This window comes from Manacus vitellinus, unplaced genomic scaffold, assembly GCF_001715985.3.
Source record: "Manacus vitellinus isolate BGI_N305 unplaced genomic scaffold, ASM171598v3 scaffold_32_pilon, whole genome shotgun sequence".
Lineage (NCBI taxonomy): Eukaryota > Metazoa > Chordata > Aves > Passeriformes > Pipridae > Manacus > Manacus vitellinus.
Window position 1 is genome coordinate 8,647,795 of NW_021940460.1, and position 26,670 is coordinate 8,674,464.

At 48.5% G+C, this 26,670-nt stretch overlaps 1 protein-coding gene across 1 annotated transcript; it reads left to right on the plus strand.

The window, feature by feature from the left end:
• YPEL2 (yippee like 2) lies at positions 1 to 23,954 on the plus strand. The gene is made up of 5 exons (XM_008930489.2): positions 1 to 18; positions 6,058 to 6,369; positions 21,217 to 21,260; positions 21,994 to 22,102; positions 23,477 to 23,954. The coding sequence occupies exons 2-5, from the start codon at positions 6,253 to 6,255 to the stop codon at positions 23,564 to 23,566; spliced, it is 360 nt and encodes a 119-aa protein (XP_008928737.1). The 5' UTR covers positions 1 to 18; positions 6,058 to 6,252; the 3' UTR covers positions 23,567 to 23,954.
• The last annotated feature ends 2,716 nt before the right edge of the window (positions 23,955 to 26,670 follow it).

Consider the following 26,670-nt stretch of genomic DNA (forward strand, 5'->3'; position numbering starts at 1 on the left):
GAGACAGGCCTGGAAAAGGTAATGAATTAAGAAGCAGGCCTGTGAGGTGATGCCTGTCCTGGCTATCCTGTGCCTGTTGAGATGAAATTGGAAAGAATTTTATTAAAATTTCCAGGATTCTTTCCATTCCCTGCTTCTCAGGGCTGTGCATGGTGTGGCTGAGTGGGTTGTTTTGCTCTGAACCTCAGGGAGAGGTGAGTGAGCAGTTCTGAAAGAACCATCTCTGCACCATCTTCCCTGGGTTACTTTAACCTGTCCCTTCCCTTCCCAGCTCTCTGAGTGCTGTAGTTCATACAAGAAAGGTTTTGCTTGGAATGCAGGAGTTTTCTGGACTTGCTTCTCACCCCGTGGTTGCATCCGAGAACCTGAAAATGCGCTGGTGTGGGTGTTATTAAAAAAAATAATAAGTGAGACTTTTAAATTTGGTTCAATCTCCAAATTGCCAGAAAGTAAATCAGCTGTGTAAAGAACTGATTTTTAAAATTATTTTTTTTAAATTACTTTGTTTTTAATAAGTTTAATGGATTTCAATGGATTAATAGTCTGTACAGTGACAAAGCCAGACAGACTTACACGAAATTCTAACCCAAAGTGAGTTTTAAAATTTGCTCTTTGTTCCTTTGAAGTTTCAACTCATTTTTATGTACTTTCCATGTGATCTTGATAGAAAGTCTCTCCATCAGAGAGAGACCAGGGGGTTTGTTGTGGGGTGCAGTGTCTGTTTTTGACGAGGAGAGCTGTGAGGGACCATGAAGTGACACATTGCTGATCTTAGAAAAAAAAAAATACTCATCAAATCCAGCCTTTGAAATGTGGTTGGTATAATCCCCGTGCCAGTTTTTTTGGGGTTGGTGTTCTGGCTGTTCAGCAGGGTAACGCTGTGGGGTTTTTCCTGCTGGGCTGCCTGTGGTATGTGGGGCACGGCAGGTGCAGGGGGTTGGCACCCTGCCATCCTGGGCTCCCTGTGGACACACGGTCTGGGATTGCCTCCTGCTGCAGCTCCTCTTGAGGCCCTCTAGTGGTTTCCTGGCAGATGATTGGGATGTTGTTTGCCATTGGTATCACCTTTTTCCATCCATCTTTCCATCCATCCCTCCCTTCCTCTTTTCCCTCGCGGTGCAGGATGTTGTCTCCAACCTGCAGAGATGAAGTGCCTTGCTAGGAGATACCCAGAGGGACAAAGGAGGTTAAATATATTCCTTGTTGAAGGAAGTCTAAGTGAGGAACCTGCTCCATTCTTTGTGTTGTAATTGTGTCCCTGCATCTGATAAAAGTAAACGCAGAGGATTCCTGCCCATCTTCTGCTATTTCTTTTATTACTTTCCTGTTTCCAGCGTTTGGAGGATGAGCTGGAGGAGCCCAAGGTGTTAGAGAAGGACACTCATGGTTCATGTCACTGCTGTTGGTTGTGCTGGTGCAGCTGAGCTGCTTCCAGTGTCACCTCAGCGAGGGTTTGAAATTGGTTCCTTTCAGCAACTCGGTGCTGAAGGAGTAAAGCACATTGTGTTCACCCATCTGCTATTTAAACTCCTTTCTGGCTTTCCCTTGTGTTCCATGTTTAAATTGAGAATTCTCATCCTTCCTTCCAGGCCTTTCCCAATGTACATCCCACCCTCCCACCTTCAGACGATCCGATTCCCCCTCCCAGAGCTGTCGCAGTCCTGTGGTGCTGAGGAGCTCCAGAGCTGCCCCAAACCGCCCCAAACCAGGAGCTCTTGTTGCTGTGCTCCATCCCCAGGGGATGAAATGCTCCTGAGCTGTGCCAGGTGTCTCTGAGGGTCCAACACCTGACATTCTGATAACTTCTATTCCACAGGGAAGGAAAACTGGGCAGCAAACCCAGACCTCAATTAGAGACCAACCTTCCTCCTTCAAAATGCAGTACACTGAGTGATGTTAAGGCAGCTTTTGTCAAGAAAACCCTGATAAAGGAGTGTATTTACCTCAGGCACTTTCTTAGAATCGTGCTCAGACCCTGGAGCAACACAGGCAGCCACAGTTTGGGACCTTGTAGACACAGAAAACTCTCCAAACCCAATTCCTCTTGTGCTTTCCTTGTGCTGGGCATAAGCAAATCTCAAGCCCTTTCTATATTAATGAGAAGAGACAAGGAAGAAAGGTTGAATTTCCCAATAGCTGCATTATTCCAGAGCTCTTACAGGCAGCTTTCTGTAGCATTTGGAATAATCCAATAAACATTTCACAGGCTAAAGTTTATCTTTAAAATCAAATAATCCATAAAACAAAGCCTCAGACCCAACGAACCTGTTGTTTGTCCTGACACAGTGAACAGGAACATTTGCATCTGACCCTCCTTGCAAATGGGTTCTATTCAAAATGAGACTTGTGGGTGTTGGTTTTGGTCTCTGCCATGTGACATATGGACATGCAGTGGCCTTGCCTGGCAAGTGTTTGGCACAGACTTTCTCCTTTTTTGTGTTTCCTGAATCGCCGACAGCTTCGTGTGGAAAGTGGGTGTTGGACACCCACAGGTGGAGGGAGAATTCTGAACCAAAAATTGCCTGAATGGCGAAATGTGTGTCATGATTTTTCCCTTCCCGGAGCTGAATCTGCTTAAAACTCAGCAGGATTAGGCAGAGCAGCCCCAACATCCCCAGTGCAGGCAAGCAGAACACTCAGCTGATTCCCTCCCTGATAACCACAATAAATTGAAAGCTTTTTCTTTAGAATTCCTTCCTTTTGTCTAAACCTATTGTGAGCTAATTAATAGGCACAAGTTTCTGTTCTGTTGACTCGAGTGTGTCCATCCCAGAGACAGATTTCATTCTAAAAACCAGAGGCACATCCTAAGTTCATCCTCATGCCCTGGTTCTGCAGCAGAATGACTGCACCAGTAGCTGTTAATTGTGTTTTAATTCAAATGTGTTTGTCACTAGTGCTGAAAAAAAATCCAGGAGGTTGGTTTTAATGTTGCTGGGAGCCACAGATAGTCCTGAACACATCTCAAGGTGATGTTTAAGACAGAAGTGGGTCCTTACAAGCTGCTGGCTGTGCTTGTAGGATGTAAGAATGCATTTCCTAGTGGTTTTTGTCTCTTCTCTCATACTGTGATGAGGACAGAGCTCTTGGCAGATGAAGCACAGGTGATCAAACTGCCAGGCTGAGCCCTGGGTGAAGGCAGTGCTTTATAAATGATGGTCACCTGAAGTTTTTATTCGAGGCACTTCCTTAACTACATTTCCCACCAAGATCCTGGCTCCCAAATCTTTATTCCCTCCTTGCCTTAAGCAGACAGATGGAGTTTGCCTCCTCAGCACAGCCCAGAGAGCAGGAACTGCAGTTCATCTTAGTCTGTGCTCTGATATCATCTCATTTTTTTTCCCTTTTCTCTGAAAGGTCAAATGTTTTTGCTGACGTTAAGTGTGTTATGAGGTCAAACAAATGAATGCTCATGAAATGCTTTTGCAGAAAGCTGTGTGCAGCAGATAATTCTGTGTGTGTTCATCTCTCTGTCAGATAAATGCAGCTGTAGGATTTCCTGCTTTACTCATTGTTCTGGGGCAGTGATGCTTGGCAGGCCTGGACCGAGGGGTCAGCAAACTCCAAATTAAGGGATTGCTGTTGTGTTGTTCTGCTTGGGATTCATTTATGTCTCCAGTGGGCTTGGGGGGTCTGTGGGTTCTCCAATTGATCAGGAAAGGAAAGTTTGGCATGACAGTATAGGAGGGAAGAGGTAAAACTCGGTGTATTTAGTGATCCATGGTGCAGTAAAGGAGAGATTGCACCATTTCATTATGGCTCAGTCAGGTCTGGGGTTTAGGCTCAGTCTGGTTTCTCACTCAGGAATCAGGTGAAGTGGCTGCCAGCCCTTGCTTGTGCTTTGCTCCAGATGGTCTGTCCCTGGAATCCGTGTGTCCCAGACAGGGCTCGGTGCCGTGCCTCGGGATCCGATTGCATTTGGCCCCAGAAGGAGCACACTTAGTCTCCTGCTTCCGTGCACTTGGAGGCCCCCAGATTCCAGGTTCTGAGCTCCATCAGGGCTGGGATGTAACATAGCAGCTGCTGAATCAGGGGCTTGGAATTTGGGGATGGTTCTGCTGCCTTGTGACTGTAAAGGTTGGCCCTTGGTTAGTTCAGGAAGGCTGGGAGGTGTTGCTTTTCCTCCCACCTAATCAGCAGAAAATAAGGAAGGATTCTGCCTTGTTTTGCATCTGGTTTCTGCCCCATTGCAAATTTAGGGTGCAGTCCTCAAAGTGCTCCTCACCTTGGAGGGGAACTCAATGCTCTGATGCAAAGCTGACTCAGTTTTGACAAAATCCTGGTGCCTGTGGAGGACTGGGGCAGGATACAGGGTGAGGACTGTCTGATTGCTGATCAGAGCCAAAGACAAATCCTGCTGAAATCCAGAGGTGCAGCTGTGGAGCAAACAGTGCCCAGGGAGCCTGCTTGGCAAGGGGGCAGATCAATTCATGGCAAGACCCCCTTTTTAGGGGGTTTAGCTTCTGACAGGCTGGGAAGTGAACCCTTCTGTGTCAGGATGGGCCCTGCAAAGCTGGGGCTGTAACTTTAATTGGAAAAGGTTAATCTGATTAGTTGGTGTTTGCAAAGAGCTTTAAGAATGAAAACTGCTGTGGAAGCGCTGACTGCTATGATCAGGATAGATATGATCTATCAGCAGTTTCATGGATGAGTAAGACTCTTTTCTTCCCATTTGACTGTGAGGGAGCTGCCTCCTGGAGAGCAGGAGAAAAATATTTAGGAAAAAGAGGCAAAAACGAGTGTCCTGTTGTCATACTGGTGTCACCCCCCCCGTTGAGCAGTTGGTTCAGTGGGTCACACTTCCAGAAGCAACTTAAATACTTTGAATCTGCTTTTCCAACCTTGGGAGAAGTGTTAAAGATGGGGGTTTCCATAAACACCACTTTGGTGCCCGAGTGCTTTGTCCACTTTGGGAATTGCCACTGCAGGTCAAGTGGAGGGGGGTTATTTCTTGGTGTTCTCATTTTGGGGGCGGGTGGTGGTGGTAGGGGAGCAGTTGGTGTTGTTCCAGTGTTTGATGTACAAAGTGCAGGCTCAGAAACGGAACAGAATCACATGTTTTATGGAAAGGGAAATCCTCCTGGGAGGAGCAGGCAGAGTTCATGATTAATTTGTAGCAGTGCATGCATGCCATGGATCAGGGAAAGGGACCTTCTTCCTTTAGGCTTCTTCCATCCTCAAAAGAAGCATTTGTAGTTTATAGGTGTGGGATCTGAAAAAGAGATTTCTGCCCACACGGAGAGACCCAGCCTTGAGCTGCCTTGCAGGTGCTGTCAGATGATGTTGCACTGTAAAATGGTGTTTCCATCCTGAATAGGGTTTTTAACTGTCTCTTGCTATCAGGAATAGTCTTCAGAGGCTGTGCCTTGCTTTGGCTGCTGTCAGATGTTCAGATAAAAAAAATAAAGTACTGGAGTGCAGTTTATAGAGTGGCTTCAACCTTCAGAGCTTTCAGGGAGTTATGAAGGAGAGTGGAATGCAGGAATCCTCCATTTCCCACGTGGAAACTAGGGCAGAATGGAGAGAAAAACTGGTTTGGTGACTCGTGTGCTTACCTGGTGGCTGAGAAAACCCAAGTCCAGCTCCCAGTTTTCCTGTGGGCTTCTGGGGTGTCCCATCAGTGAGTGACCCAGGACAGGAGCTGGCAGGGCTGACTCTGGTCCCCACTTTTCCTCTGGCTTTGTCAGGAGCTGGGCCTTGACATGTGCAGTTCCCCAGAGGTCTTTGGGAGACCAGGCTTGATGAAAGTCATCTCAGCACCTCTGTAGTCATTTCCAAAGCCATTAAGTGCTAGAAGAGTGACTGGAGATTGCAGTGCTGGAGCGACAGGGAGATGGCAGATAATGGCAGCAGGGAGAGGTGAGGGCAGACAGCGAGTCACTGCTGAGCTGTGAATAAATATCTGTGCTCCTGATCTAATCCACAGACATCACTCCTGTCTCCTGACTGCTCTGCCTCTTCCCTGCCCTGGATCAAACCCTGAACCATCCCGTGGGCTGGGAGACCCGTTGTCACCCCCGTGAGCTGAGCGCGGTGTCTCTTGTTTCCCGAGCGCAGGTTCGTGTGACGTCCCCTCTCCCGTGCCCGAGTCCGTTCCTCTGAAGCGTCACCAGCGTGTGGAGCCCGCCCCACACACCCAGCCCCTGCCAAACCACGGCCTTTACCTGCGTGTTCCGGTGTTTCCCGTGCGACCCGTCCTGCGGGAGTGCCTCCTGGGCCGCCCCAGAGTTCCCCCAGCGCTCCGTGGCTCCAATGGTGAAGATGACGAGGTCCAAGACTTTCCAGGCGTATCTGCCTTCGTGCCACAGGACCTACAGCTGCATCCACTGCCGGGCTCATCTGGCCAACCACGATGAGCTCATTTCCAAGGTATGTTCCCGACCTCGCCCGGGCGGCGGGAGGTGCGTCGGCTCACGCTCCAGGTCACCTGCCATGGAAGGGCCTGGCCTTACCCAGCAGCTCCATTTTCGCTTGGAAAGTGGGCCCTCAGCCCAAAGGATCTATTTGTGAGCTGCTGTTCTTGTTTTAAGTGATTGTGGTCCTCAGCATCCTTGTGAGGGGCAGGTGCTGATCTCTTTACCCTATGACTGTGACAGGACCCGAGGGAACGGCTGGAGCTGAGTCAGGGAGGTTTAGGTTGGATATCAGGAAAAGGTTTTTTGCCCAGAGAGTGGTTGGGCACTGGAACAGGCTCCCACAGGGCAGTCAGCAGTCACAGCACCAAACCTGTCTGAGTTCAAGTGTTTGGACAACACTCTCAGGCACATGGTGGGAATCTTGGGGTGTTCTGTGCAGGGGCAGGAGTTGGACTCAATGATCCTGATGAGTCCCTTCCAACTCAGCATATTCTATGATGCTATGACCTTGAAAACAGCAGTGGAGACAGGATTCCAAATCCAGCCCTCTGGAGTGCTTACAGGTGGTCTGACCCTTCCTGTGAGCCTCCTCCCTCTCATTTCCAGCTGGGAAACCTCCCCGATGGTCAGGACTGTGGAAGTCACCTTCCCAGTACTTGCTGTTCATGTACACACCCACCAGCAGAGCCAAGGGGTTGTTGCATGGTCGTGGTTTGGAGGAGAAGTTGTCTCTGTTAAACTCAGAGCTGTACCAAGAGACAAGACTAAAGGCCCTACTTGAGGGAAGGTTCTCTGATGCCTCTGTCAAAATGTGGGGTGGGTTCCAAAGACTCCTGAGCTTTGCCACTCTATTACCAGGACACTTTGCTGTGAAAAAGCAGGGATGGGTGGTGGGCTGTGCTCTGAGCTGGGGAGGGTGCAAAGGTTCTGTCCTGTGTTCTCATCTGTTGAGCAGAAGGTGAAGGGTCTCGAGGATAAGGTAAATTAAAAACTTTCAGAGCTGATAAATCAGGGGCCTTTGATGCAGAGGGAGCAGGGCAGTAAGAGGATCTCGTTCTGAAGTGTGAAAACTAAACTTCCTCAGAGTGTGTGCTGGAGCCTGCAGTGCCTGGCTGTGGTCAGGCCTCCAGCTTCCAGGATTCGGCTGCCTTGGAATAACTGTTCCGTGAAGTTTATTCAGCTTACAAAATCTGTGTTCAGAAAAAACAGACGCAGCAGAAAGATTTATGAGCTGAGGTGACTGGAAATTGGTGCTGTGAGCTCGGTGTGTGCAACTTAAATGGCTCAGCTTCCTGGAGCAGCCTTGGGAGGAAGGCTGGGATCACCAGGGACAGAGGTGCTGTGTCCATTGGGAAAGTGTGCAGTGCTTCCCCTCTTCCTGCTGGCACAGAATAGATTGCAAGGTGTCACCTTGCACTGAGGGCATCTGTCCTTGCAGGGTTGGCACCAGCAGCCGTGGAGATCCTGCTGGATTTCCGTGGTGGGAGCTCAGACCCGTCACCTCCCATCAGAGTCTGTCTCCTTCCTTTTTTTCTCCTGGCTGTTGCGTGGGCCAGGTTGATGTGTTACCTCTGTGGTGCTGTCTCCGTGCCAGAAACTGGAATTTAAATATTCTGGGATGAATAATGCTGATGGCAGACTGCTCCAGTTTGGGGTTGTGCAGTATCTGAGCAGACAGGATTCCCATTAGGATGTTGCTCTGGAGCTTCTCGTGTCCTGGTACAACTGCAGTGGTTCTCAGAGCTGTCCTTAAGGGACTGCAAAGCCTTCAAAGAGGAGGAGGTTGTGCATTTCCTCAACAGAAAGGAGTTTTGAAATGTAAATGTAAATTTTGAAATGTAACCGCAGTCTGTGCCCTGGGGGGGAAATACCTTCAGCCTTTTGGGGCAGCTCAGTGACTTCAGGCTCCTGTGCTCGGTGAGTGGGGCAGGAAAACAGGGCAGTGACTCCCCTGCCTGTTCCCTGGGAGAGCTGATCCCCTGGGTTTTGTGTTGGGACACAGAAGGTGCTTCGCTGGGTGAAGAAGGAGCTTGTTTTCCTTGCTGCTTTTGCAGCAGATTTGAGTTTGTGCTCTGCTTTTTTCTCTCGAGGTGGCTGGTCCCCAGCCAGGGAAAACAAGGCTGTGCATTCCCGGTGCTTTCACCTTCGGTGCTTCCTTCCCCTCCTTGTTCCATGTCCGTGCTCCAGTGCAGCCAGCTTTGCAGGCTAAGGAGCTTCCAGCAGGGCAATGCCAGTGCTGCCAACTGCTTGGAATTTTAGCTTCTGTCCTGCAGAAACTGCCCAGAAATGCTGACTGCTAAAATACAGACATGAGGGAAAGTAGGAAAGCACAATATAAGGCTGTGTGTGAATTGTGGAGGTGTTAACTCCAGTGAGCTGCGGGATCTGCTCCTTCTAAAAGTTCCTCTAGACTGAGGTGTAAATTAATAGTTGGGGCCACAGTGCTGGTGGAGCACTAGCAAAGGGTTTGGGGGTTGAGGATTTATTTCTCAGGGTTGTAAACGTTAGCAAGGCACATCTTTGTATAATTGCAAACCTTATGAAAGTAATTGTGCTGCAACCATGATTTGTGCAAGTGGCTGTTCAACAGAACAGTCCCTGCCTCGGGGGGGTTGGGGGGAGCTTCCAAAATGTGTAGAAACTTTCCCAGGCAAACTTAAATAGCCAGTGTTTGATCTGTTTGAGTTGGAAACATCTCCCCGAGGCCTTGTGCAGTTCTTTCATCACAGCCTTGTGGCAGCATGGAGAACCAGGCTGTGCAGTTGTCGTGCTTGTTTTCCATAAGGAAATGTGGCAAACGGAAGGAAGGAACGAGCGCCGTGGGGATGGAAAAGGGAGTGGGAGACTCTGCAAACTGGAGTGTTTCTCAGCCTGTGGTGTATCTCATCCTAAAGCTGACTGTCACTTGAATCAAAACAGCCCAAATGACACCATCTTTGGAAACATTCCCCAGAAAACAGGCTTTTATGTAACAGCAGGGCGGTGGGGGTTTGGCTCCGTGGAATTAATTCCTCTGTTCCTTTTGCCCCAAGTTGTGCAGAGCCCACAGGAGAGCTGGGCTGCTCTGCCTGCCCTCAGCTTTCAGCTCCTCTGCATACACACAGGTTGCAGCCCTGGCTCATGCCCTTGGCTGAAACACAAGCTGGAGCTGAATCCCAGGGTTGTTCTGTGTCAATCCATACTTTATTTCCTCTCCATCTCCCGAGTTTCCCCTCTTAGCCCTTCAGCACCAGTGTTAACTTACTGTGGCTTCAAAGTCACAGCCCCGGGTATCTGAAACTCTTTGACAAATATGCCTTGGCAGGGCAGTTTTTGCTTTCTTTTCTACCTAAAGAAAACCTTGTGCCTTGAAAGGGGTAGAAGGTTCCTCAATAAGCCATTGCTATTTAAAGAAAATAATCAATGCTGAGGCTTTTAAGAAAATCCAAAGCTGTTACACGAAGCCCAGCCACCAAAATGTTTCTCACTTGGCCTTTTATCTCCTGCAGCCCCGGGGAGAAAGTGGTTTAGTGGGTCTGATTTGTAACAAGATCTAAATTGTGGGTTGGACCGTCTGGCCAAGAAAGGCCTTATTGACTCAGGAAATAGGAAGGTGATCAGATAGATTGGGTGGAGCTGAGTAACTACTTTTCCTTTGGTGTCTGGGCTAGCATGACTGGAGGTTCTTGTTCCCTTGCAGCAATGCATCATTTAAAAGGCTGTGCCAAATTTAGTACATGCTCTTGTTTCACTGATTTTTCCAATGCCTGAGTGGACTGAGACTTTGGGAACTCAACAGATTCCTGTGTGACCTCGAGTAAGTCACTGGGTGTCTTTGTTCCTCCTCTCCCCACCTGTACAGTTGGAATGCTGCTGTTTTGTCCAGTCTGCTTGGAAGATAAAGCTCTGGAGCAGGTCCTGTCTGCTCTTCCAGGTTGGTACAGTGTGTCCCAATCCTCCTCCTTGGATTTGCTGTAAAAACAAAGATACTGTGCCAGGAGACTGTACTTAAAAAGCACGTTTCAGTGTCTTCCAAATTGCCAAAGATTAAGTGAAAGGCACTTCTTGTTACATCTGTCCTTCCCAGGCACAACATCCCGTGGCTTGGAGAATGTTTAAGAAAAATATAAATTCCACAATCAATGGTGGCAAAACCTCTCCAGAAAGGAGACAGAGGGGCTTTTCTTGAGAAATGTGCCTTCTGCATCATTTTCTGGTGGGGCCTGGAGGAACAGTTAACAAAACAGACATTCAGCAAGGCAAAGAGCACCTTTTCCTTCCCAAAATGGCAGATGAGATGCTGATTCCTGCTTATTCTGTGTTACTCCAGCTTTGTCAGCCCTTTTTCTGTTCAGTTCCATGTGTCATTGGTGCCCAGTAAAAAAAAAGGATGGGAACAAGAGCAGAAAGATGCAAGGGCCAGAATTGCCACATCAGTGTCTTGGTTGCTGATTTTCTCTTGCCATGTGAACAGTAATTCAGCAGAAACGTCCCTGCTCGTGGAAATATGTGGAGAATGTCTTGTGGGCGTCCTGCAGTTTCTTTTTTTTCCCTGCCTTTCTGTGATCCAACTGCTAAACATTATGCAGTGATGTATCTTCTGAAGTTGCCTAAAGGCTTGTGAGGAGGTTTAGTGTTTCCCTTTGATGTCTGCGTGGAGCCTCTGCTGAACAGGAATGTGCAATTCCTCAACACAAAGGGCTGCAGCTCCTCCAGCACTGAGAATTTAGGGAAAATACAGGACTCCTGTGTGCCTGACTTTCTCAGATGGGGTTGGGTTGTTCATGAGGGAGCACTTAGAAGCTCTTTTTGATCTTCTCAGTCAGGAGTTGAAAGGTTTATCAGCAAAACTCACTCCCAGTCGTTGTGGCCTGGTTCCTTCCCAGGCTGCTGGAGCCTCCACAGCCCCTCAGTGAGATTTAGGGCACTCTGAAAACATCACACTTTGCTCCATGTTGCAACTGGGGGATCTTTAAAAGGATCTGAAGCTTTGGTGCAACGTCCAGCTAAGTAGTGGATGAATTCAGCTGCTTGGAAGCATTTGAGGCACCACGTGGAGGTGAAGTGGAGCAGCAGTTGTTGGGCTTTTGGGTTTGGCTCTTTGCTTTTTCCTTTCTTGTGTGTGCACAAGTTTTAATGTTCTTGGTGCTTTGCTTCCCAGGAACCAGCTGGTATTTGTGTGTCAGCTCACCTTGAAGACAGGGAGTTATTTTCTGGGTGGGGGGAACATGCACAGAAGCTGAAACAATAATCCTGAAATTACAACGTAGTGATCTTTAATCTAGTGGGAAAAGGAGTCTTTCAGTGTTCAAGACAAGCCAAGAAAAAAATCCTGCATTTCCATCATGGGAAAAAACAGTGTGTGAGCTGAGATGAGTATTCCCTTCTCATGGGTCAGGTTCTGACTTTTCATTACACAGCTTTTATTCTTGCTTTGAAAGTAGATCTTGCGTCTTCCCAAATATGAATTTAAGTTCCCAGCTCCGTGGTAAGGAACTCTTAAGGCCAGGAGGAGCCATCACATCATCCCATCTGACCTCCTCTGGAACATGGGCCAGTGCATTTCATCAGGATTGCAGCAGTTCTTTCAGGGGAAGCATTTAGTCTCCATTTGAAGACTTCAAGGGGGAAAATTCACTGCTCCCTTTGGCCATTTTTTCCCAGTGGTTAATCATCCTTACCATTAAAAATCAAAGACTTTGAATTTAGGTTTGTCTGACTTGTGCTTCCTGTCACTGGCCATTACTTTTCTTCTTTTCCTAATAAAATACATCTCTAGTACCTCCTATTCCTTGCTGTAAAAGGTTGGGATATGCAGTCACCAAGATCACTCTTAATCACTTTTTTGGACAGGCTAAACAGATTCAACTTTGTCATGGTGCAATCTCTTTTTTTTTTTCCCAGTTCCATTTAATTTTTGTGGTTCTCTTCTCCATCTTTAACATTTCAAGATCCTTTTAGGAATGGGGACAGGGCTGGTCTCATTGTTCAGACTCAGCAGTAGCATCTTCTCAGCACATCATTTCATAACTGTGCTGCTCTCCCTGGCTCAGCCCTGCACAGAAAGCTGCTGTTCATTTATTTCCTGTAGCTCTTCATGCACCAGGTTTATCAGTTTTATGCACATTTCTAGAAGCTGTCCAGCAGCTCTTGGATCCTGCTTTTCAGCTCTTGTTCCCTAATGAGTTGCCACTTCCAGGTATTATTCAGAGCTTGCCCTTAATTGCAAGTATCAGAGTTGGAGCTGTAAGTGATGAACAGCAAAGTTTTCAGTGTTTTTTAGTTTCCCATTTCGCTGCTGTGAACGTGAGGGAAAAGGTGTCTTGTAGTTCTTGGCTTCCCTGAAGTTTAAAATTAAATTAACTCTAGAATTAAATGTGGGTTGAGAGGCTTTCAGTTTGTTTCAGGTTGTTAATTGGGCCTTTTCCTTCACAGGAGATCAATTTTTTTATTAGGCAGGAGTGAACTTTTGGAGACAGACTCACACCAGGGCCTTTTCCAGACAGTTTGGGGTTTGCAGTGGGTCTTTTATTTGAGCCCCCCTGAGCAGCCTGTGTTGGAGAGGGAAGAAACAAACAATGCCCTTTGCAGGAAAAAAAGTCAGGATATGAAATCTGAGCTGTGCCATGAGAATTTGTGGTGCCTATTCCACAGCCCAGCCACCTCAGTTAGACCTTTCTGTCCTGTGTAATTGCTTCCTCTGGGATTTACCCTACAAGTCCCTGTGTTCCCTGGGATCCATAGTGGGATCAAAGACAGGCAGGATCAGGCCTCTTATTTAGTCAGGATGTGGTTGTTTAATAGAACAAGCCCGAGGTACTTTGTACCTCTTTGTATAACTGTGTTTATACAGCAATTAACTGGTGTGTGATTTTTAAAATATTTCATTTTCTTCCAAAAAAAAAAAAAAAGAGAGAAAAAGGTAATAAATCACAGTAGTTTTGAATTCCCTGTCAAGGAAGAAGAACAGGGTAAAAATGGATTTTTCTAATCCATCACTTTCTTTATGGAAACAGCTCTCCTTTCATCTGCTGCTTCCTCTGCCTAAGAATTGATGACCTGGGCATAAATAAAATATTGTTCCCATTTATTATCCAGGGAACTGCCAGGGACGAAGGACAGTGAATCATCAGGGTTTGTGCTGCAACTGCTGCAAATCCTGAACAACTGGAGCATGGAGCTGATCAGGTCTGAGCCTTCCTGGGTTTTGGGAGGGGGGGTTCAGTTGGAAGAGGAGGGAATGCCAGCAGGATCCAAGGCTTGCTGATGGGGGGAGCTGCCCTGGGAGCTTCCCGTGCAGGAGTGTGCTTTTAATGTGATTTATTGCTGTAAAAACTGTAATTGTCACACACACACTGGAGGGTGAGGGGGGTTTCACCTGCTACCCCTGGGGAGGAGGCCCTGACTTCTCAGGAGGAGTCTCTGGTGGTAATTCCTGTTTTAGAGCAGCAGGGAATGCTGTCAGAGGGCTTCACATCTGGCATTTTTTCCCATCCAGCAGAACTGGAAGGGGAAGGATTGAAGCTGGAGCAGACAAGGAAACTCCACCCAGAGTCTCCTCTCTTAAAACACAGCAGTGTTCCCATGGCAATCACAACTGTTGGAAATACTGTTGTAGCTACTTATTCTATCCTTTTTCATCCTAAAGTCAAGTTTTGAAGTGCAACAACAGCAGCAGCAACCAGAGACCATCGAAATCACAAGAGAAGCCCCAAAATATTGTGCAGTTTTATGGAAGTAATAAATTCAGTGTGGGTTTTTCTCGTTTTGTTTGCCTTCAGTGGTTTGTGCCTTTAGCGTTCACATTTTGAAATTCCACTTTGAAGTCTGCGAGCTGGAAACACATTTCAAAATAAATAGGAACAGAGTCCAGGGTCCCAGGGCTTTGGGAAGGAGGGGGAATAGCACAGGGCTTGTGATAACACGGTGAGAATTCAGTGTTGTGATGGAACTGAGGCAGAGCCTGCCAGGCATGTGAGGGACCAGGGGACAGAGTAGATGGCAACTATTTTCTGAATTTTACCATTCTTTATAGAGTTTAGCTCAGCTTAATTTGTGTTAGAAGTCCATGTGCTCGAGGCAAAACAAAGCCCTGGATCTGGGGCAATTTGTGTTTCCCTAAACACCGATCTCCGTTAATTACAGAGATCTCCTTCCAGCTGCAATCCAAAAACATCTCCCCTTGGAGAGAAACCTCCTGCCCTCCCCCGTGCTGCTAATGGACAGTGACACATGGATTAATAACTGGGAATGTGCCCCTGGATCCTGACCCACTTCAATCCCTGTGTGCAGTTTCTGTGCCCGGGGGCAGCGGCCCCGTGGGACCGTCGGTGTCACCTTCGTGCTGATGTGTGGCCAGGCACGGCTCCCATGGATCAGGCAGCACTTCCCACGGGATCATCCTCCTGGGCAGCAGGGATATTATGGAGATAACACTGCAGAGCAGCGTTCTTACTTTTCACAGCATTTTTCCACAGCGTTTTTGGGAGTCTCGTGAACAGCCAGGATTTTATTTTATTTTTCTTTAATTTTTTTTTTTTTAGTTTCAGCTCCTGGAAGCGTGAGGGAATCTCACTTTGGAAAACTGAACCAACCAACCAAACAAAAAAAAAGAATTTGAGGATTATTTAAAATTAACTGGTAATTAAATTTTCCCGAGTGTTTTAAGGATCAGGAGGGAGGTGTTGGAACACGTGGATTGCAGAGCACAAGGGCTCTTGCAGGTTGGAGTAGGGGTGGAAGAGGCTTCAGCTTCCTCCTCTCAGCATCTTTGGAACTCTGCCCTTCAGTCTCAGGGAGGGAGGACTCAGACCTGGCTCACACAACATGGATGTTCCAAGGGCTGAAAGTTCTCCCCTCACAGCAGAGCAGGAATTGATGCTTTCCCAACAAAAGTGGGATGTAGTGGAAGTGTGAGGTTCTTCAGGCACTGATAATTTGCCCTGTTAATTGACTTTTTTTTTTCTGGCAGTGTCACCATAAGCCTTTGTCAAGCAGCATTTCATGGCAGTGATGCCAACAGGATAAGGGGAGGGATAGGGATAAGGATTAGGGATAGGGATAGTTCATGGCTGTGTGTTCAGACCTTTTGCACTGTCTGGTCTCTCCCCACCTTTCCTGTGTGGTGAAAATGCTGAGTGGGTTCCTGTCTGGACCCAGCTCATTCCAGGAGCAGGGAATGCCAGGGTTGGATGGACACCTGCTACTGCCAGGAGGCAGGATAAAAAACTGCCACCATATCTCCCACCAGCATTAAACTGGATAAAAGTCTTTCATCTCCCCAGCCTGAGCACCCTCCTGCTCATAGGCTGCTTCACCTGGGACACAAACACGGTGTGAAGCTGCTGGGATGGAGCTTTTCCAAGGATGGAACATTGGGGTTGTTCCCTGTGTGTTTGCACAGCAACATAAACTGCTGGGGAACAAGGCCATGCTGAATTAATTGAATTATTTCAGAGATGAGTTTGGTCCACTAATTCCATATCGATTCTGGGCTTTAAATAGCATTAAGGACCCGTGTTAAAACTCAATTAAAACTCAGGAATGCAGTGGGAACAGGGTAAGGTCACATCTGTGCACATTCTGAGGTGGAATAATGTAACTGTTTCCCTTGACATGGGTCTGTGTCTGGTGTAATGGGAGGTAAATTGAATCTCTGTTTAATCTGATCATGGGCTGCCCCTTCTGTGAGGAAGAACAAGGTGGAATTAATGAGCCCTGAGGAGCTCTCTGAGGTCTGTGTGGATACAGGGACCAAGTAATTGAACTTGTGCTCCCTTGGGAAATACTTGAGTGTGATGTGAGGAGGTGGTTGAAGTGGCTCGTGCTGGCCAGGGCAGCCCCAGGATCTGCAGCAGGGATTTTATTAGTTGTATTTTCCAATTTTCTTCCCACTGTGCAGTGACTCCCAGGGAACCTCTTGGCAGAGCCATCATACATCTGGTGTGGTGGTTCCTCTGAACACACTGCAGGGTCAATCTTCTTAATCAAACCATTATTGCCATAATTAACAGGGCTTTAAAGGTGCCGTTGAGGCAGAGCTTTCTGCAGGATGTTGGCTGATAGGTGGGATAACAGCTGGTAGGAATTGGGATTAAGTGTTCCAGGGAGTGGGATGAGCATGAGGAGAGCCTGGGGATTGGGGCATATCTTCATACACAGACTCATGTGCACTCCAGTTGCACTGACATCACACTTTGTCTTACTTAGAGGTCTCCTCTCCCTGCTCAAAGTGTATTTTATGGGAACACCTCACCCTTGGATGTTTAAGGGTCGAATCAGCAGCAAGAACAGATAAATCTTGCATTCAGTGTTGTGCAGGTGGCTGGAGCAACTCAAAAACTAAAGTTGTACACTCGATGGTGGGAAATAAATGATCACAGATCTTCTGAATGGGTGGGTGGGTGGATTCTTCTGGCACAGCCCCCTTGCCCAGGGGTTCATCAGACACTTCTCCTGCACTGCTCTGTCCCAGTGAAGGTATCACAAGCATAGAGAACATGTCCTTTTTTTTGCAGAGTCCTGGTGGTCATTTGGCTCCCCCTGAGCTACCATTCCACGCTGCCAGGCCGTGCTGTGGCTCTCGGGAGGTGGCTCTGGGCCGTCTGTTCCATTTGCATCCCTGCAGGGAGAATTATCTGTGGCTTTCAGGAGCGTGGCGTGAAGGGGCACACTCTGTTCCTTTTCCCTCTCCTACCTCTTTGGAACCGGTTGCCTTTTCATTTTTGCTTTATTGGATTATTAAAAGGCTGCCAGCTGGATGTAGGTAAGTGGAGGTTTTCTCTGCTGCAGTCTGCAGAGAGCAGGCATCAGTGTGGAGCCATTTAGTCCTGGCAACTGCTTCCTATTTTTCCAGATGATTCCAGCCGGCTCTTTTTGTGTTTAGCCTATTGTCAGATACAGTCACAAAGACTCAGGGTATTAATCCTGTCATCTGTTCAGTGTGTGGAGCTGCTGAGTGGGCTGTGCTGTGAATGAGGAGCTGGAGGTGCTGGGGGAGAGCGGGATGGGGTGTGGGTGTGTTCCGAGCGCGTTCAGGATTCGTGCCTTTTTCCCTGGCATCGGTGATTGAGTGTGAAAATTCCCTTCTTCGTCCCCAGGGAGGGGAATGTGCAAGTGTAAAGGTCTGATGGTGTGAAGGCAGGTGGAACTGGGGCAGGCTGCAGTGGTGGAGGGGCACAGCCCTGCCCTGCAGCCGGAGTGGCTCCCGAGGAATCCTGAGCCGTGCTCGGAGCAGACAGAGCTGTGCATTCAGCACTTGGTGTTGAGACCAGAATATAACAAATGGACTCAACCAAACCAACAGCTCCCAAGATCATGGGTGCTGGATATACCAGGATTCATGGCCTTGCAGGCTGAGTCCCTCTTAGTGGCTGCCCTGGAGGAGCTGGAGCTGGATCCTGGCTGTGTGCGCCGCTTCCTCCTGCGGCAGCTCTGGTTTAGCAGCGTCTGTGAAACCCAAACTCCCCTGCTCTGTCTCTCACCAGAGCTGCAGCTCTGCACTGGGCTCCTCTGCCAGCAAATTGGGAGAACTCCTTGCTCCAAAGGACTTGAGTCTGCCCCATCCTGTGGTTACAGAGCAGTCTGTGGGATTGGCCTTTAACTGGACCCAGGAGAGGGGAAAGGGGTGAAGCCATTTCCCTCACCCTCCCCCAAAGCATTTGTTTTTTTTAAATAGTGATTTCACAGCTCTAATTTGGAACCAGCACAGCTGAGGGGACCATGATGAGTGTCTGTACATTGGGTGATAGGAACTTCTTAAACCAGAGCAGCTGCCAAAGCATCTCAACGTGGAGCTTCTGCTCTGGGAGGCGGCTTGGCAGGAGAGGATCCGGCCAAACTGCTGACTCCAGGCTCCTGCTTTCCCACCTGGATACTCAGATCAGCACTCCTTGGGCCCTGCAGCTTTGAGATGCTGAGCACCCCAAGGCAGGGAAGGTTTCTGGGTGTGAGTGTCAGGAGGAATGAGCTGTTGTGCCTCTCAAATCCCCAAAGCCTGTGTTGTTTTTTCGGAGGGGTTTGGTGCTGGCATTTACAGATGTGTTTCCAGCCAGACACTGAGCATTAGCAGTGCAGAGAAAAATATGTGCTTGGGCTTTCAGTGGGAAACAACAACAGCAAAAGAAGATCCTTTCTGTTTCTTCCAGCTGGAAAGTGATGCCAGGAGCTGTTATTTCAGAGAACAAGAAGTCTGGATTTCTCTGTGTGTGTGTGTGTGAGATGCACCTTTGAATGTGTATCAGGAAAATCTACCCAGAGAAAATGCAGAGCATAGAAAGTAGGTCTGACTGTCACTTCAGTGAAAACCAAATGTGTTTTGGAAATGTCTTTGTGTGTTTCTTAAAAAAAAAACCAAACAAACAACAACAAAAACAAAGACAAGAACATCTGCTTGTGTATAAATATACCTGTTTTTTCTGGGTTTGTGCTTTCCATTACAGCATGTGCCAATTTTTCTGGAGTGCCAGAAGAGCAGGAACATCTCCAGAAAATGCTCAGGTTACAACACTTGGATAAAACCCTCCTGTGCCACCTTTGTAGGGGTACAGTCAGCAGAGGGCAAATGCACTGGGGAACTTGTGGTTGCCAAACTTCTCCAGCTTCTTTTTATATGTTTGGCCAAATCCTCAGCTGGCTGGAGGGGGAATATTAAGACAGCAGCAGCCCTGAGAGCTGAGCAATGGTTTGGTGAGAAGTTCTGCTTGGACAGGGGATAATTAATGTGATTTTTTTCCTAGTGCCCACCCTTCTGTCCCCTAAAGCAATGGCTTGAGCTGGAAGGAAGGGCACCTCTGAAAGGATGCTGCTGTGCCTGGGACTGGAATGGAACAATGTCCAGTGAGCCCCAGCACAGCTGATGGGGTTGGTTTTGTTTATTAAAGACAGGCCTTTGTGCAGCAGCAACGGAAAATCCTATTTCTGTACCAATAAAAACTTTGCTCCCATGGTTGTTGTTGTTGGCAAACTCAATCCCTTTGGTGTTTATGGAAAAGTATTTGCTGGGAAGGCCTGGATGGTTAGCAAGCTTCATCTGCTTTCCTTTTGCTTTGATGGCACACGTGTTGCTGTGGGACTTGGAGTGTCACCCCTGAATCCGTGTTCCCAGGCTGGTGTCCCTGTCCTGCAGCGTGGACAGCCCCTGTCCCTCCTGTTCAACAATTCCCAGGGTGTTTTGGAGCAGCCAGGCCAGGCCTAGTTGGATGTGGGGTATGAGCCAGCTGACAATGGCAGTGACACAGAACTGCTGCAGAAGGATTAAAAGAAGCTTCTCTAATAGATGCAATTACCCAAACATGCTTGAGCCATGTTGTCCCATTTAATTCCTTCCCAAGAAAAGAGGCATTCCTCAGGGCACTGCTTTTGTCTGGCTGACAGAGATTATGCTAAGCATCCTCTCTGGATCCAGAGTGGCTCTTCTGTGCCCTGAGTGGCAACTATTTGGCTTCAGATCCCTCTGAAGAGCAGTTATCCCTGCAGGAGCGAGTAGATTCCTTGCCAGGCAGTGATTTTGTAGCTGGCAGAGCCTTTGCTGCCATGCAGACCTCACAGGCAGCTGGCACTGCTGGCCCTGGCTCCCTGCCTGGGTGCCCAGGGGCATTTTTACCCACTGCTCTGTGGAAAGGATCCTTCTGCAATGGGGGATCTTCCAGGAGGGAGCTGTCATGGCTTTGTTTGTCCACGAGGCAGGAGCTTTGCAGGGGTGCATCCCTAGGGCTGGGTTGATGGAAGGGAACACCCCAAGGAAGGCAGGGACCCCCCAGGGTTGTTTGATGTGGTGTGAGGTTGCTCTTAGCTAAATAAATGACCAGTGTTCAAGTTAAAACCTTGCACGTTTCTCCTTCCCCTCAAAACCCTGTGTCCCACCTTTTAAGGGTATTTAGTCTGAAATCATCAGCTGAGTTTTTAAGAAAACCATTAAATATTCAGAAGTTCTTGGTGAGGTGCAAGATAAAGGATTAAATAGCCCAGAAAAGCTGCTCGTTGACTTTCCCAGCTCCTGCCCCCCAGTGCAGGCATTCCCTGAGGTATCCCACAAGGAAACCTGTGTACAGACAACTGTGCTCTTGCTCCTAAGCACCAAATGTTTAATTCAGTGTGTGCTTGTCACAGTGCATTAAAAATGCAGGTGGCACTTGCTGGTGTCAGGCAGTTTTTGTCACAGGGAGATGTCACCGAGGTGGCACAGTGGAATCTGCTGGCTCTGGGAATGCCAGGAACTCCAGGAACAGAGTCCTAAAGATCTCCTGGACATCAGTGGGAAATGTGAGGCTTGCAGACACCTCAGCAAGGGTGAGGTCTTTTGTAGAGCCCCTGGAGCACAGGTTGTGTTTGTGTTTGTGTGCACAAGCAGATCCCAACCTCCCCGCTGGGCTCAGCCCCTGTCCCTGCAGCTTTCCCAAGGGGAATTCATGGGGTGGTTCAGCTGTGGCAGTGGAGTGGGAAACCTCTGTGAGCACCTTGTTTTTAGAAAAGGGATTCAAAGCAACGTTTGGCAGCCTCTGGGTGATGTTGGGGAGTGGTGTGAAGTTCATAAAGAGGAGTGGAAAAGGGTGAAAAGAGACATTGCTGGGATAGAAAAAACAACTCAACCCTTGGGCAGCATGTTCCTGTGTGGAAACAGCGGTGATTCCAGGTGGTTCCCAGTGGTTTCCCACCTGTGGAATGGGCAGGGGTTAGAGCTGAGGCAGCTGCTCCCTTCCCATCTGCAGGACAAAGCCCCTGCTCCTCCATGCTCACCTCCCAACATTTCTCCGTGTGCTCTTTCCCAAGGGCCTGGATCAGAGTTTCCATGACCACCACTGATGCAGCCATGGAGGGCAGGGCCTGCTTGGGCCTCTTTTCTCTCCCCCAGCCAACTGAACTTTGTTTTCTTGCCTTTCAGTCCTTCCAAGGAAGCCAAGGACGTGCTTATCTCTTCAATTCCGTGTGAGTACCACGCGCGAGGCACCTGCAGCCCCGGGGTGGATGGGAGAAAACAAAAGGATAGTTTCCCTTAAAAAACCTCTCCCTGGCACTTGGGAGCTTGGTGGAAAAGAGAGAGAGGCAGGAAGTAGCACTGATTCATGTTTGATTCCTGGTGAGGTTGCAGAGGAGCAGCGAGGAGAAGGTGATTTATTTTTTCATCATCAGATTGAGAAATAAGAGCTCGTGGATGAGTCACTCCCTGCTCCAAGGATGTAGTTGGACCAAAGAGCCAGAATTTCGTAAATGTAGAGATAAATGATCTCTAAATATGCACTTTTTAGAGCTAACATAAAACCCAAGTATCATCTCCCGGCGACTGGAAATAGTTTGGGTGAGGTCACTGCCGGGATGTCTTTCCCCAGAACTGCTGATTTCAGTTCCATTTTTCAGTTTTCCATTCGGGGAAAGCAAAAGCACCATTTTATCAATTTTGAAAATGAAAATCTTTCTCAAACGCTTAATTAGCACGAGTGCCTGGAGTGTTATTAATCTTCTGCTCGGAGCTTCTGGAATAAGAAAAAAAAAAGTCTCATTTTTACCTTTGGAACTGGGAGAGAGACCTTTGGGGCCGCTCGTTGTCCTGAACCTCCTGCTCGAGGTTTTTACAGACTGCAATGAATCGTTGTCAGCTTTGCTGGAGGGGGTTTGGGTGTGGAAAAGCACTAATAGGGAGCCTCTCTTGCTTTCCCCCCAGAGTTAACGTGGGCTGTGGCCCTGCAGAGGAGCGGGTCTTATTAACAGGATTACACGCGGTGGCAGATATTTACTGTGAAAACTGCAAAACCACGCTGGGGTGGAAATATGTGAGTACCAGTGTCCTTTGTTTTGCCTGGGGGGCAGCTTTGCTCCGGCCCTTTCCCAAAGGTGTTTGTGTCATGTCATGGAAAGACCTTTAACTTGGGCACATCCACGTCTTTTTTTCCGTTTTCCCTCCTGCCTTGTGTCGGGTGCATCCCTTCAGAGCAGCCCTTTGTGCTGAATGGAATTTTTGAATTAAGAATTATTAAGAATATATACATTTATGGACCTGATTTCGATGGGTGCCCCTCAGTGCTACTTACCATAAACGAGGATAAATGTGGTTCCTGCTGCCTTTTTTTTTTTCCTAGATGTTGTCAGAGTAATAGAATGCTCCATTAATCCCGTGTCCTTCCCACTGGAAATGCTATTGAACACGGGTTTATCCGTTTGCTGCCTCCCTCCTGCTCTTCATAAATTCAATTAGTTTCAAATAAAGGCTTGTGTTACATCCTAATTTCTGCTCCTGCAGGCACACACCACACTGGTTTGTCTAAATGTTGTGACCAGTGTCTGAACAAACCCCATTTTGTATCCGTAGCCTTTGGACAGAAATATTTTTTACTGAATCAGTTGAAAGGCTGTGAACAGGAAAACATCAAAAATTGATGTGGGTGGAATCCATGCAGAAACACAGCGTGGATCCCACAGATGGAGCAGGACACTAAGTACATCATCTGAGTTCATGGTAAACAAACCCCAGCATTCCATAACCAGCAGTGAGCCCAGGCCTTTCCAGCAGGGAATGACCTTTCAGGTGAGTTACAGGCAGCAAGGAGAGCACCTGAGCAGAGCTGAGCTGATGTGGAGGGTGCAGCCTCCATAACTGAGTCCCTCCTGGTCAGGGCCGTCAGGAATCCCAGGAATTTCCCTCTCAGTTGTGTGGTGTGGAGGCACCGTGTGTTTCCATGGCTGTAACCACGGATCTGGGCAGAGCTGGTCCTTCTCCTGCTCCTCCATCTCCACAAGTTCCCCATAACCCATCCCATTCCCAGTGTTGGTGGTTTTACAGTGTTCCATCAGAGAACCTCTGCATTCTCCACCAACTAATAAATTCTCCCTGGAGAGAGGTGGGTTTTATCACCAGTGATTCCTAAATCCTTGTTTAGTTCCAGGAGCCATTGGCCTACAGAAATCTGCACCTTACAGGGTGCCAGTCCTTTTTTCCCAGCCTGTAAAGACAGCCAGGAGCAGGATTTAAGATTTTTCCCACATCATTTTCCTGAAAGCCAAGGAGCACACCTGCAGTTTTACTCAAAGACAAGGCAAACACTCACACCAGCATTCCCAGCTCTGATCCATAACTCTGATTTACCTTCACCTCATTTTTTCTCCTTTCCTTTTTTTTTTTTGTTTTGTTTTGTTTTGTTTTGTTTCAGGAACACGCTTTTGAAAGCAGCCAGAAGTATAAAGAAGGCAAATACATCATTGAACTAGCTCACATGATCAAGGATAATGGCTGGGATTGAGTGGGAGAGCCCAGCCCTAGCAGCGTGTAAGAGAATGCCATCCAACCGAACATTATACCCAAGAGTGAGAGAGTGACTGAACGCTTGGTTCCATGCATTTAGAGGCTCTGCAACCCGGGAGCATCTTCACACCCTTCTCCATCTTTATTGGTGACTGGCCTCTAAATTTCTGTCTCTCTGTCTCTTTGCTTTGTATCTGTTTGTGAGTTGACCCTGGCTGCTTCTCTCTCTGTCCTGGCTCAGAGAACGCCCCGAACGCCGAAGCCATTCCATGTGCCCAGTGCTGGAGGCCGCGCTGCCGGTGGCTCGGGGGTGGCATTTGTACCAGGAGAGCTCTCGGTGCAGGGGGAGGCCCCGAGCTTTGGGCAGGAGGAGGTGAGAGGGGGGTGGGCCCCAGGGAATCAGCCGAGGTTGACCCTGCGCTTCTCCTCTCAGTGCTGGTCAAGCAAGGCTTGAACCGTCTCCTTGTCTCGGTGGACAGATAAAATACCTCACCCTCCCCGGCCCCACCCACCGCCCCGGCCCCGGCGGGCTGAGCACGAGTTCCCCCCACGAGCCAGTTGCAATCTGTGTCGTGTTTGCTGTTCATGAAGTTGTTGTTTGAGGGGCAGGGCCCGAGGGCTGCAGAGGTTCCCTCTGCCTCTCCTTGTTCTCGCTGCTGCAGGGTAGGGAGGGCTGAACACCCCAGCAGAGCACGGCTGCAGAAACCAAATCCTGACTCCTGAGCCCTTCAGAGAGGAGGAGAAAACCACTTAAGGCACGAGGAGGCTGGAGCTGCAGCTTAGAAGATATGACAAGGGTGGAAAAAAAGGCATATGTGAGGCAAGAAAGGAAATTGCCTAGGGGAGGATGGGGACAGACTTAGTAACAGAGGGTACCCCTTGATTTCCCGGCCTCCCCTGAGCACCCCTGGAGGTGTTTTACCAATCCTTCACAAGTGCAAGTAGGAAAATGCTGTTACAGGATCTTTTCCTTAAATCCCAGGCCCCAGCCAACTGTGGGAGCCTGGCAGAGAAATGGGGTGAGAGTGGGGAGAGGAGGGAGCAGAGGAGCTGGTGGTTGAATTGCACAGGTGGATATTTCAAGCCATGAGGTATCCCCCCAAAACCTTCCCCCCCTTTTCCCACTCCCAGAAGGCTGCTGCAGGCACGGGGGGAGAAATGGGATAGAAAAAACTTAATAATCTTCCCCCTACCTCTGAAATTACGCCTGGGAGTTCAAAGCAGGGAGGAGATGTGGGCAGCAACTGCAAGGGGATAAGTCCCTCCCATTTTAATTTTTCCATGTGATTCTTGAGGACCTTCCCGAGGTGGATGGAAGGGAAGGGGCATCGTGTGTGAGAGGGAAAGGCATAAATGACAATGTGAAGTTTGCTCTGCAACAGTCCAGCCAGTAACTGGTGCATAACTCAAGACCATTGAACTGAATTAGTTTTATCTCTCTGAGTGAATTTTCTTTTTGTTTGTGGAATTCTTTCAAGTAGGTTAATCCATGGGGGGGGGGGGGAGAAATCTTTCTTAATCCAGAAGGAAAGAGTATTGTGCAGGGGTTTGTGACTCCTTATGAAACAGGAGCTTTGGAGCTGTAATCTGGTGTTGCTGGATTCCACCCCGGAGAGGCTCTGAGGGGATCAGGCCTGGGGGGCTGCTGGGACAGAGTCCTTTGGTGTTAAAAAATTGGCAGGGAATGTGAACAGAGACGCCCCTGAGGGATCAGGGGGAATCTGAGTGTTGGGTCCTTGTGCTGAAACCCAAACCTGATGAAGCAAAGGCTGGTTTTTTCTCTCAAACCTCTGGTTTTGAAGATCCTGGAGAGGGAAGGGAGGTGGGGGCTGGTCTGGCCCCTGCAGTGGGTGGAGTTGGATCAGTTTGGGACCAGCCTGAGGTGGCTTCTGCCCTCACCCTTCTGCTGTGGCTGTGTAACAGTTGCTTCAGCTTTGGTTTCTGGTTGTCTCTGCTTCCATCATCCCCGTTCCCCTCAATGACAAAAACCTACTAGAAATCAAAAATTCCACAGTGCCCACTGTCTTGTTCACTCTGGCACTGAGCTGGTCCCATTTCCCTGTCCTTTGCTTGGGGATCCAAGACAATTTATTGGGTTTTGAGTAGTGGGAGATAATTTCTGTTCTTCAAGGAGCTCTTGAGTCTCCTCAGATACAGAGCCTTCAAAGGGGTCTGGTTGGAGCTGGGAGAAGTGAGGGATAATCCCAAAATTCATGGGTTTGAGGAGAGCACACAGGGGCTCATCTTTTGATGTTGGTATTTGGAGTGACTGCTGATAAAAAGTGATATAAAAGGCAGGGCTGTGTAAAGAACTGCTCTGAGAAATAAGAACTACAGAGAGCTGGTTTTATGTGTATATTTGGGACTAGAAAGGACAGTGATCCATCAGATGGGGCTGTTTTTAACTGGTCACAGGTGTCAGGCTTTTAATGGCAGCCAGCCTAAGCTTGAATATGAGATCTTAATCTGCTTTTAATTGGTTTTGTCCCACCAGCATCCGCAGAGTCACCCACTGCAGGGTGGGAAACACCCACTGCTGGGAGTGGGACAGGAACAAACCTGGGTGGCTGTGACTGTCCCCAACACCCCGAGAGTCCCCTGGGGGGGTGCAGTGCTCTGCCCAGGGAGACAAGGAGAAAGGGGCTGGTGTTTAGTGCCCAGTAAATCTGCAGGGCTTTAGTCCAGTCCTGACTCAGCTGTTGGGAGCTGGGAGCAGGGGTGGGATCTGTGCTGGGGCTGCCACGGCTTCGCCTGGAAGTGTGGATGGACCCAGAGCACAACCAAAGAGCCTCAGTCACCACCTTCTGCTCCTGGGGGGCCATCCCTGAGGGAATGGAGCCAGGAGAACCAGCTGGGAGATGTGGCCCATGGAAAAGCCTCCTTGTCCAGGCAGTGCTGCTTCCCACGGGTGACATTCCTTGGGGAAACACGGGCAGCAGTGAGTTTTCCTTCTCTTTGGGTGTGGCAGCCTCGTGTCTGGCAAGCCCTGAATTTACACCCCACCCCCCCACCCCATCTACCCCAAAGCTCAGACTTGAGTTCAAAAGTTTAAAACTTGAGTTTAAAAGTTTAAAACTTGAGTTCAAAAGTTTAAAACTTGAG

Bases quoted from the DNA above. Each gene is read 5' to 3' on its own strand.
- YPEL2 (XM_008930489.2), top strand. From the start codon at position 6,253: ATGGTGAAGATGACGAGGTCCAAGACTTTCCAGGCGTATCTGCCTTCG. The intron at 6,370-21,216 runs GTATGTTCCCGA...CTTGCCTTTCAG, and splicing joins ACGATGAGCTCATTTCCAAG to TCCTTCCAAGGAAGCCAAGG. The intron at 21,261-21,993 runs GTGAGTACCACG...CTTTCCCCCCAG, and splicing joins GCTTATCTCTTCAATTCCGT to AGTTAACGTGGGCTGTGGCC.